General features: G+C 43.7%; 1 protein-coding gene across 1 annotated transcript in view; it reads right to left on the bottom strand.

The window, feature by feature from the left end:
• EPHA4 (EPH receptor A4) overlaps positions 1 to 12,246 on the bottom strand; it is a 104,521-nt gene that overhangs the window by 16,040 nt on the left and 76,235 nt on the right. Inside the window, exons 6-11 of the mRNA XM_084212023.1 lie at positions 12,012 to 12,136; positions 10,697 to 10,856; positions 8,675 to 8,786; positions 3,467 to 3,525; positions 2,584 to 2,697; positions 2,219 to 2,404 (exon numbers count right to left, since the gene is read on the bottom strand). Of these exons, the coding sequence (XP_084068149.1) occupies positions 2,219 to 2,404; positions 2,584 to 2,697; positions 3,467 to 3,525; positions 8,675 to 8,786; positions 10,697 to 10,856; positions 12,012 to 12,136 (756 nt within the window). The remainder of the gene's footprint in view (positions 1 to 2,218; positions 2,405 to 2,583; positions 2,698 to 3,466; positions 3,526 to 8,674; positions 8,787 to 10,696; positions 10,857 to 12,011; positions 12,137 to 12,246) is intronic.

Consider the following 12,246-nt stretch of genomic DNA (forward strand, 5'->3'; position numbering starts at 1 on the left):
GCATGCCTGGGAAATGCCACTACTGAATGTATTGCATAAAGCAAACTGCTCTGGATGAAGGGCTGAGTGACCTTGGCTGAGCACATCCTTAAGTAAAAGGATCTGATTAAACATCATCCTCCCTCTAATTCACCTTTGAAAGCATTCTTTGGTAGAAAGAGAAAAAACTTCAACCAAATCTGCATATGGCACTGTTTCATTTATACTTTGCAACTGCGACGGCCACCCTTCCACTGAACAAATAGAGCTAAATGAGTATTAATTAACCTTCTTCAATCAAAAGATACTATGTCAACGTAGAATGGAAAAAAAGGAAGACTCTTTCAGTGCATTAACATGTAATTTCATTACTCAGACACTTCTTTAGCAAGGGAGGGGGGATAGAGAGCGGAGGGAGAAGTTACCATCAGCGAGTCAATTATTAAAGTACTTGACTAGCAGCCAATAATTTATTCATGGTTTTTTGCTCCCTCTCTCAACCCCCATCTCTACCACTATTTATCTCACATTTTAATTTTCAGTTTATTAAATGCATCCATTTATCACAGCATTCAGCAAACCTTTGGAGAAATGGAGATAAATGTGTTCTTAAGTGGCCCTGTTTCCCCAGGAGTGCAGCTGGCAGTAACAGAGCCGTGCTGCTGCTGGAGCATCACTTACTGGGAGCAGGGAACGGGGCACTGCCAGGTCACACTGCCACCTCCTCCCTGGGTGAAAATTCCCAATCATTTTAATTCACTGACAACTGCATTATGCAAATGCCCACGGCCATTTATAAGTGCTGGAGCTGTAGCAGCTCAGGGGCTTCCAGACTCAGTGGGACTGCAACACAAAGATTCCCCTGTTGTCTTTCTTTTACTGAGGTGCTAAAAGAATCACTGTCTGAGGCAAACACCGTGGCCTGATCACAGCCCTCCTGCCCTTTGTTATAACAATCACAGAGAGAGACACTCAGCCCTTCCAAATTTAAACAGAGGGCTGTATTTTAATTTTAGTTTTGAGGGAGGCTCTCAGTAAAGGATGGCCAAAAATTAGTCCAAATTGCTCTTTGCCTTTAAAAGCAAACTGCCACACACTGTATGAGCCATTTTCAACTGTTGAGAGAAGGCAGACCAGGGGACAGCAACACAAATGAGCAGGGGTAAGATTTCCAGAAACAAAAGTGGCAGAGTAAGTATCAGCTCTCGCTGACATTCAAGAGGGACGGAGTTTTACAGTGGAACTGATGGTTTTGATAACCTTTTATGAGAGGTACTTTGTTCTTCTAGTGATGTTTTACTTTTTAACTTTTCATCCATCTCAAATTTTAATTGCTCCCTCTACTAATACCCTGCATTCATGTTCCTCATTCCACAGAAAGTGAGCTTCACAAAGTCCACTCTGACAGCAGCTCACGAGATCACTGCCTGCATTCTATGCTGCCCTGAGCATGAGCCCCAAGACCCAAAGAGTCTTTTAGGATTAGCAATCAGAGCCAGGCAGCTGGGCAGAGACAATGCCTACACCATGGCAGTGGCACCTTAGCAGCTCAGACCCAAGCACTGGTGTCTCACAGGTGCATTTTCAGCTCCAGCCTACAGACAGCACCCAGCAAGCACTGTCACTCTCTAAAGCACAGTCAGACTTAAAAAACCCCAAACAAAGCAAACAAAAAGATCGTCCAGGTAAATTCTGCACAGTGAAATTAGCACACCTGTAAATCAGAGAAAACAAATAAGCAAGTTTCACTCTGAAATAGCCTGCTTCATTTCAAAGGCTTGCTCCTTACATCTGTGCTTTGTACTTCAAACATATGACTGTGTAGTTTTGTTTTGGTATTTTTCCCCCATCATTTTGAATTCTTCGCTCACCATCTGCTTTTGCCTATCCTGTAACAATCATCTCAGTCTAGCAAAGATGTGAAAGATGCCTGCTTGGCATAGCAAGAAGGGATAAAAAAAAAGCCAACCCCTGCAGTATTAATTCCCTCTACAAAATCTTGTACAAGCTGCCTACAGATAGAATATCAGTTGAAACCGTAAACCCATTTATAGCTGACAACAAGATTAATGACTTGTCCTGCACTGATTTCCTCCTATTAGCTATCAGTGGATCTGTTCCATCTGTCATTTTACAGGAAAGAGGGTAAGAAGGAAAAAAAAAAAGCCAGCACACACCACACAGACTTAATTTCTCAGTGACTTCCAAATTGGACTTGTCATGAAAATGACCTACTTACATTTAGTAACTACACCTTCCAAGTGGATGATATTGGGGTGGTCAAATTGTCCCATGATACTGGCCTCACTCAGAAAGTCTCTCCTTTGTTTATCAGTGTAACCAGCTTTTAGAGTCTTGATAGCAACACAGATCTCTCTTTTTCCTGGCACTTTGAGACGTCCACTGCACACTTCACCAAACTCCCCTTAAAGAAAAAGGCACAAGAATCCATGGTCACGAGCCTGAAGCATGCACTTGTGTTGTCAAACTGTTATGTCAGTACATTTGGGAGAACTGTCATACAAAAATCATAGGATCACACATTCCCTAAGAGCAAATTTAAAAGTGTATTTACGGAAAAAATGCAAAACTTCTGGCACTTACCCACACCAATAACTTTTTCAATCTTTATGCAGGAGGCATCAATTTCTTTGGCAAATTCCCTCACAGCTTGGTTTGGATCCTCATATGTAAAAGGATCCACATATGTTCTAACACCTGCAAAGCAGAAATGTTTTATTTGAAGTCACTGATCTACATGCTGCTGAACACAGAACATATGAGACTGAAGCCTTAATGATATACAACAGCAAAGAGAGTGTACAATAAAAATGTACTGTAAGCCAGGAATGACTGATAAGGAAGGAAGGACTTAAGTATTTCCCCCCCCCAGTACAATATTTTAAAGTGTAAACATTTAATATTTCCCATTACTGATGGAAGGAATCGGGCTTTTGCCAATGAATGAGCTTTACAAATCACTGCCATCACTAGCATAACCTGTCAGGGACCTGTGAGACTCAAACACATCCCTTTTTCCTATGGGAGCCAGGAAATCCTGAGCTCAGGTCTTGGGTTTGGTACATGGAAGTAACAATAGGATTCAGTGCTGGAAAAAAGGCAGCAAGGTTCACACTCCCTTTCCTGCAGGATTGCCTCTAGCCATTCAGAAACTGCTTTAGCAAAGTGTTGTGGGGGAAAACCTTGCCTAGAAATCAAGTGGCTGAGAACAGGTATCTTTCAATGGCAAGGAACAATGGAAAAACTTGATAAACCCTTCTCTGTGTACCCTCAAAACATTTTCCCCAGACCCCTCTATTTTCCCTGTTACTGGCATAAATAAATTTCAAAGCAGGATGTTTGCAAGAGGGGAAAACACAAACCTATTCTCCTCTAGAGGAATACAATCCCTTATTTCCTGAGCTCCAGAACATGAGCCATGTTTCAAAACCCAAAGCAAAATCCCCCAAGCACCAGGGCCCTTTACCTTGGTTCAAGTGTTTCTCCTCATCTGCCTCTTGCTTGGCCTTGCTGTACTTACTGCGCCTGTCAGAACAGAACACAGCATGTTAGTGCCAAGGAAGGATCTCACTCTGCCACAAGCTCAGCTGTCCTGACCTGCAGAGACTTGAGCTGCTGGCACCTGCCACAGCCATGACACAACACACAACCAGGGCAGGAGCATCCTCACACTCCCCTGCGTGTTACTGGCATCAACAGAGCATCAAAGGAAGCACAGATCTATTTGTATCTCAGCATTTAAAGAAAGAAAAAAAAAGTTTGTGCTTCAGCCAGTTTTTCTTCAAGCTTCCTTTTGCAATTGAGGGCCCAAATTGCTTTTTATCCCTACCACACAGGGACTGAAATGCTACAACAGAGGTGTTTTGGTAGATTGACTTTCAAACATCATTAGGCAAATGCCAACATCAATACACTTATTTAACTGCAAATTTAGAACTGGAAACAAGTCTCTTAACACAGAAATCAGGATCTCAGCAGAAAAAAAAAGGAAGAACCACCAACCCTGACCATCAAAAATTAAGATCCCAAGGATTTTGCTTATTCTTTTAATCCCTGCTTAATTGAAGGGGCTGAAGAAGTCCTGATGGCAGAACTCCTCTACTAACTCTCTGAGCTGGAGGCAGTAACATAGCAGACAGAGTGTGTTAATTCTATAGATTACTACTTCTACACCTACACCTGTGATACTGTAATCTAGTTATGCATTTAATTAGTTCAGCTTTCAGCTCCAATGGACAAGGAGCACTACAAAAAAGCTAATACAAGAAGTTAGTCCATTAGGGAGGATATTTAGGAGTCTGCTCAGCCACATGTGTAGGAATTTGAAGTTGCCCAGCATCCAGTGGTATGTAGGTGCAGAGAAATGATTTGGGCTTTTACCCACCCATCCCTGAGTGTTCAGGACCAAGCACAGAGCAGACACTGATGGAGAGAAGGGTTTACTGTTGCTTACTCTCAGTTTGCCTGTTCCCAGGAAATCCAAATCAGACCCAGGAGAGCTGACTGGCAAGAGGCTGGGGTGGAGAGAAGAGGGAAGGCAGATGGAGAAACCAAGCCTGGAGAACAGGAGGGGAGAATGGCACTGCCAGCAATGCCCAGCTGCTGCCTGGAGTGGGGCAGGGGACAACCAGGCCTGCCAGGGACACCAGGGTGACACTGGGTTAATTAACAGGCTGAAAATGGTGAATAAGGAGAAGAGGAAAAGGGGAGCAGGTACAACAAAAACCTATAAGATTGACTTAAAAGGGGTCAAAAAGCTCACAGGCAACAGGAAGAAATGACATAACTGAGAGCCTCACTTACAGCAAATCTCCATGAGTCTTACCATACCTCTCCTGTCAGCAAAACCCCTCTGCCCCTCAGCAAAAAGCATCTCACTTCCCACTCTGCACCTGCCCTGTGGGGAATGGCAGCTTCCCACTGCTGTCAGCTGGGAGCCCATTGCCAGCCTTTCCCTTTGCAGTCCTCAGGCTGGGTCATGCAACCATGCCAAGAATAAAAAAATACAAATTGACCATTAAACAGAAGGAAAAAAGTCCTGTTTGACATGTGACAACAACCTGACAACAACCAAGGGTCACAGCTCCCAACATTGACAGGACTTGTGCTCAGACAGAAAAAGCAGGTACACATCCAACCACAAACCAGTGGGAGCTTCTTCTCTTGACACAAGTAACTGAAACACAAATGGCTCCAGTCACAAGAAGAGTGTTATTAAAACCCACACTGGATCCAAACATCTACTTAAACAGTTTATTTGCCCCAGAACTTACAGCACTGGTACACCAGAGCTGAGTGAAATAATGGCATGATGTTCTGCTCCCAGCTACTGAACTGTAAGAAGGAAGAGGCAGCACAAATCTCACCCAAGGCCACAAAAGACCAAACCAGCTAAGGGGACTGCAGAGATGGTTTCAGGTATTGTACAACTTCTCTCAGAAGAAAGGAAAAAAAGGGAAAAAGAAGATTCTGCATTTTAATCAGGATGCTTCAAATTAATTTTATTAATGTTTAGGCACAGATGGGAAATACAAAATGCAAACAGACTTTGTGCATGAAAGCATTTTAAGTATGAAAAAAATTCTCTTTCTCTTATTTTTAAAAAGTACAAGCACCCTCACAACAGATTAAAAAACAACCTCCCCCCACTAAAACTCAAAGACAGCAAAAAGCAAAGGGAAACAAAGGGATTACTATTCAAGCAATGTAATTGTAGCTTATTACGTTTAAATAATACCTTCTAAACTAACTACCTACTTCCACCTCTCGCAGTGTCACCTGCTGACCTCTCCTGCCTGGCTTTGGGCAGGACACTGCTGTGTGCCATTGTCCTGGAGAGCAGCCCAGGAGCCCCAGAGGGCCGGGGCTGCCTCTGGGGCAGCTCACCTGAGCGGCAGAAGGGAGCCTTTGTCACGGATCCCAATCCCCTAATTACGGGGATTTGGGCAGTGCTGATTAAGTAGCCGGCATTCAGGAAAAGAACACAGGAGCTTTCAGGAACCGCAGGGGTCAGAGACAGGCAGAGCTACAGGTGGGGCTGGTGATGAAGAGGAGTTAACAGCGGGGGGAATTAGCAGGCACTGAGGTGAAACAGCAGGACCTGGTTGCCATGACCCTGCTCCCACCTCCTCCTTCCCACCCATGGAGGGGATGGGGGGCTTAGGCACCAGGCTGGCAGAGCACCGGGAAAAGGTGGGCAAATGTGTCAGCAGGGCAAAGAGAAATCCATCTATCAGCTGGAGAAACCCTCAGATGACCAGAGGATTTGGTCAGACCATCTTACTACACACAAGCCCTTTTAGAAAGTGTCTCTCTCTGTTCTACACTTCCCCAAATCCTTTACAACTCTTTCTGAGATGCTGCAGTTTCCCTCAGCATTCCTTCATAGCAGGATTTAGGACCACCCATGCCCTGTCCTGCCGGTGCTCCATGGATGTCCCCATCCAAACCTCGGGAAGGTGAAAGGAACATTAGGCAGATTGCTTCTCGCATAGCAGGACAGAGCCAAACAGCCTGAGCTGCCTGAAGGCAAAGTCCTTGGACTAGTCCTGCTGTAAAGATGAATTTTGGGATTTGAACAATGTCTTGAAAAAAGCACGAGGCTAAATTATCAGTAATAACCCACTGTAGAGGACGAGGCTAAATTATCAGTAATAACCCACTGTTCAAAAGTGGGCACCCACAGCATATGCCCTGTTCCCACACTGGCTCACAGTGGATGCACAGAGGCCATGTCTGCAGGCCAAAGCACAGGCTTGATTGTACAAATATGACTTTTAGGTCATGCTTAGATTACAAAACCTCCTCATGGGGACTCTCTGGACAGAAAAGCTTATTCTTATCTGCAGTAATTTTGGAACAAAGTATAATTATTTTGCTATTAACTTCTGCTGGCGTAGAAACATCGTGAAATATCCCCAAAGTCCACACCTCTAACTGACATTGTGATAGTGGTTTAAATCATTAGAGTAACAGAGAATGTTAAAGCAGATTCTGTTTATTGAGAGCTACTTCCAGCTACTGGAGAGCTGTGTATTAAGGGCTATTAATTAGCAAGGCACCCTGCATTAGTATGCACAGAGTAGTTTCACTGTCCTAGAATTTCATTCATCTTGCTCTGTCTTTCCCCTTCCATGGCCCCTCTGAGAGGGGCCAGTGCAGAGCCAGGGGACATCCCTGAGCCCATGGCCACCAGGATGTTTTCTCTCCACTGCCACCAGTGCCTGGGCCGGGCTGTTGTCCCTGCTGCCCCCTGCCCTGCGGTGCCTGGGCAGAGATAAGGGAGCAGGCAGCCCTGGGCAGAGCTGTCTGAGCCCAGCAGGTCTGTCAGCACCTGGCTCCAGGCAGCCTCTCCTCTGACAGCTTTATGGCCGATCCTAACGAGAATCAATACCAGGGCAAGGGGTTGACAGTTCATTTTCTAAAGAGTGATCCATTGAGGGCCAATCACCAAGCAGTGTTTATCAGCCTTGGGAAGAGACATTTTTTTTATAGGGGGAGAAGGGGAAGGAATCATCTCAAAGCAGCTCGACAGGCTCAATTCTCCAAGGTGGCGACTCATAATTAGAAATCCAATGTATCCTGCTATCAATCCTACCTTAAATAATAAAGTGATCAATAAAAGCAAGAGGAGATTAAGTCATCAAGCTCAGTGATGCTATTTTCTGTTGCAATGGCTTTTAATAAACCTGTCTCTCCACACCACATTTTCATATGTTCTGCTCTTCTTTCCTCTTGCCAGCATGGAGGCTCTGAGTTGAACACCCACAGAAAGCGATCACAAGGCATGTCTGCTTTCCAGATATTACAATCATAGTCACTTAACTGCTCCCCAGGACAATTTAAAGAGAGCAAATGAAGAGGAGTTTGAGTGCATTTACAGCTGATGCCATTAAACTGACCAACAGAGATTGACAAAATGTGCATCGTGCAGAGCCCGGGCTCCAGATGCAGTAATGATACAAGCAGTTTTATCTCAAAATTACACTGAAGCAAGATCATGCTGATCTTTTTAAACGAGACTGAACACAAAGATGAAGACAGAAACACACTGTGTTTCTGCTACACTGTCCTCCCACTCACAGGATTGTTCCTGATGCCTGGGTTGAATTTGGGAGAATGAACAAGCACTTGGTGCAAGATTATGGTGCTGTACTGATGAAATACCCATCGATCCAGCTCTGCTGTGTTACTGCATCTGATGCTGAATGACTGTGGCTTCCATTTCACAGCCATACCCCCTCACACAGGAAGGACTAGTACAGACTCATAGACCAACACAAAAATCACCAGCATAGCAGTCTGATGGCTTAGTTAACAAAACTGCCCTTGTTGATTCCCTGTCTGTCAGGAGTCAGTCCAAGAAAATCTACTGTACCCATACCCATTAAACTTAACTTCAAATTACACTAACCACAAATCTCTAGCTGGCTTCCTTCTCAGTGCCAGTTATTGGAATCAGCTTTGCATCTGAAGGGCAAATAGAGCTGGAACTATTGCCATTACATCACATGCTGCTTGGTACTAATGTCGAGAAGATCAAAGCTACACGGGAGAAGGCTTGTAATGCAAATGTACTGTTTATGATGCTAATCAAAGAATTTAGCTTTGTTTGGAGGAGACAAAAAGCTCCCTGATGAAAGAGAGAGAGGGAGAGAGAAGCTTAAGTTCTTACCTCCTGCTGATGACAAAGGCTGCAATGAGAATGACCACAAGAACAACACTGCCAGCCACTGAAACAAGAAGCACTGTGGGGTTGGTACCATCGCCAATGATGGGGGAAGGAACTGAAAACAGAAAAGGGAGCATTTGTGTCAGACAACCTCAAAAAAATCAACCCAGGTAGCACTCAATGAGCTTTTTGGCTTATGAAGGCAGTTTAGAGTAGCACTCACATCCACTTTCAGGCCTTTATTATACAGTCATTTGACACAATTCTTCCAGCTGCTAATGAGCTGAAGACATGATGCTTGATAATTATTTGGGGAACTTCAGTTCACCAGGCACAAGGACTCCCTCTCCTTCTCCCCTCCAGTGCTGCTCAGAGGCTATAATGACTAATTTTTTTGCCTTTCTAATTGTTTTCCACACTTCTTTCCTCCTCCTTTTTCTTTCAGAGGGAGCAGATGATCACAACTGACAGTAGGAGAGTAAGCAATTTTAAAATGTCTAATATCTTCCTGATGGATTGTTTTCAGTTGTTAACATCCTGAATGATATTGCCACTAACTGGCATGACCTTAACTTGATTTAAGGAGACCTCTATGTCCAAAGTAAAATAGGTTTGGTCACAGTGCCTTTCTGCCACTGAAAAGCAAACATTTTGGGGGCTAAATCTGCACGTTTCCTTGAGCAAAGTGAAAAGCCCTACTGACAACATAGTTTGAACATTCTTGTCTTTATATAACTGTCTAAAGAAAAGTGCAAGCATGGGAGGTGATGTAGGACACCTAACTGATCTCTGTCAATAGCATGTAAAGGGGACTAACAGGGTTCTATTCTCCTTGAAATAAGATATTCCAGAAACATGCAAATGTCTACTTTTCAGAAAACAAAATCTCTCAAGCATCAATGGCTTCCAAGTGCTTATGGGGTGCCTGTTTCCTTACACCACAGTGAAGCACTGTCACTGCTAGAATCTACAATACAGTGTGGCATTCACATTCTCTGGAAAAATCCCTTTGCCGAGGAATTTTCTCCTAGGAAGCTGAGAAGCCTCAGAGAAAAAGGAAAACAATTATTATTTAATTTGATTTTCCTGTGTCTTGCTCATCTGGAATGTGTTTGGAGATTGTTCACCCACAGTGATTGTTCCGTTGGACTCTGCTGGGAGTTGTTTTCACTCTTTGGCCAATCAGGGCCAAGCTGTGTCGGGACTCTGGAGAGAGCCACAAGTTTTCATTATTGTCATTTTAGCCTTCTGTAAGTATCCTTTCTGTTTCTTCAGTATAGTTTAGTTTAGCATTCTTTAATATAATAGAGTAGCATAAAATAATGAATTAGCCTTCTGAGAACATGGAGTCAGATTCATCATTCCTCCCTGCCACGAGGGTCCCTGCAAATACAATAATACAGCATATCCAAAGAGATGTCTTCGGCCAGCATCATGCCATCACCAACAGCCATGTGGCCATGGAGGAACATCTCCTCACAGCACACACACACACACAGTCCAAGGGTGAGAAAAAGCTACTCACTTTTCATAGTTTAGGAAGGTTTATTAAACCTTATCAAAAATACAACAGAAGACTGAATAAAGAAAAAAGGTTACAGCGTCATGAGCGAAAGATTTTCCCCACCAAGTGTTCAGCCCCCTCCCAAGGGAGGCTTTCCCTTTTTAACCTTTTAACACCTCCCAAAGTTCTGTCCATCAACCCCTTCTTCGCTGTCCAGTGGTGGAGATCATTTCCTCAAATCCTGATTGGAGGTCAGGTGTCACCATAGTGACAAGCCAGCCGTCCCAGATGTCCCAACTCCAGCGTCCCTTGATAACCACGCTGGGGGTACAACATATCCATAAATCTATAAAACTTTTCTTAACTTTATGCATGATATTTGTTTATTAATTGTGAGAGTCAACCATGGCATTGCTCATCTATCCCACAAGCGTCCAACGCGAAACTCCCCGCACACAGCCCATTGTGTCGGCACTGTCTGCAGGAGGAGCAGCAGAGGGACGGGGCGGGGATGCCCTTACCTGTGTTGGTGGTGAACTCGAAGGGCCCACTGAAGTCCCCGTAGCCTGCTGCTGTCCTGGCCCGCACGTGGAACACGTAGGAGGTCAGGGGGTTGAGCCCTTTGATGTCGGTGTTCCTGGAGGCCGTTTTCACGATGCGATAGCTGCGCTCGTTCTGGTCCTGCCAAGGCAGAGCACGGCGTGATGGAGTGAAGCTGTGAACCTGGAACCCCGCTGCCTTGCCAAAACTGTCTGATCAAAGATGAGTAACGGCAATGGAATTCTCAAAATACACCCGGAGGGCTCCTGCTGCTGGCCTTGCTCAATCCCCCCAGCTCCGCGTGCTGCACGGGGCTCTGAGCAAGCCAAAAAAGGAGGATGAGGCAGTACGTATGATGCTCATATATCACTGATTATTTAAGAAGTCACACAATGAAAACCTTTGGAAAACAGCCAAGCATTCAAATAGGATCCTCTTGATGAACAAGCACGTTTTACTCACACATGCTGGCACTTTCCTTTTCTTCCTACCAGCCAGAAGTCATATAAAAAAAGGATAAAAATATTTTTAAAAAGAAAATATCTTCCAGAAAGTCCATTATTAAAAATCATTCTATTTCTGGCTGGAAAAATCTATCAGAAAATATAATAATCTAGCGCTTCCCTGCAAAGCAGATGCCTTTTAATGTATGTGGAAAGCAAGTAAGTGATTTTTTTTAATAAAGAAATTAGAAGTATTCGTGTGCATGTGAGAGACAGCGCACACAACCAAGAGCAGGTAATTGTTCATTTTTGCAGAGACCCTTCAAAGAAAATAGCTCTTTTCATAATTCCCTACTTGAGAAGTTATTTGAAGGAATAACATCTCCCTCTAACTTGAAAAGTATGAAGAATCTAATTTTCTCTCCTTATTCTCTATTAAAAGCCAGCCAGTCCACGCTATCACTCTAAGCAGAAGCTGTCGGCAAACAGATCTTATTATTATGACTCTCTTATATTCTTCATTATTATACTTCTGTCTATGAAGTAAAGCTAATGTCTCACTTCTGCCCAACACTATTGACTCTCATTATAAATGTGATTGCTATAAAAGCCCAGTTTCTAGGTAGGAAAGAAATAACAAAATAAACTCATACTGTACAGCAGGAACAGCCTATGAGTCTTACTCTTTCAAGCAACCATTCAAATGCATGAAATCCTTAATTGGATTTTATTAAACTGAATCTGTTTCGTTTCAAATGATAGAATCCTATCTGGAAATAAACCACAGTGGGAGTAAAAAAAGCTGTGCCCAAGCCCAAAGGAAACTCCTGGCCTGTTCATTTTTGAGCAGTACCTTTTCATAGTATTTGACCTCATACTCCAGGATGACTCCATTTGGCCTGTCAGGCTCCAGCCAAGCCAAGGCAACACTGTGCCTTGTTATCTCCTTAGCCTGGATCAATGCAATCGGGGACGGAGCTGCCAGGAGAAAAAAAACCAAAAAACAAAGAAACATTATAAGCAATAATTTAGTTTTAATGAGGAACATGTATTTTTACTTGTAATGTTCACAACATGAGCACTTTCAG

Source organism: Fringilla coelebs (assembly GCF_963513975.1).
Source record: "Fringilla coelebs genome assembly, chromosome: 10".
In the NCBI taxonomy this organism is placed as follows: Eukaryota; Metazoa; Chordata; class Aves; order Passeriformes; family Fringillidae; genus Fringilla; species Fringilla coelebs.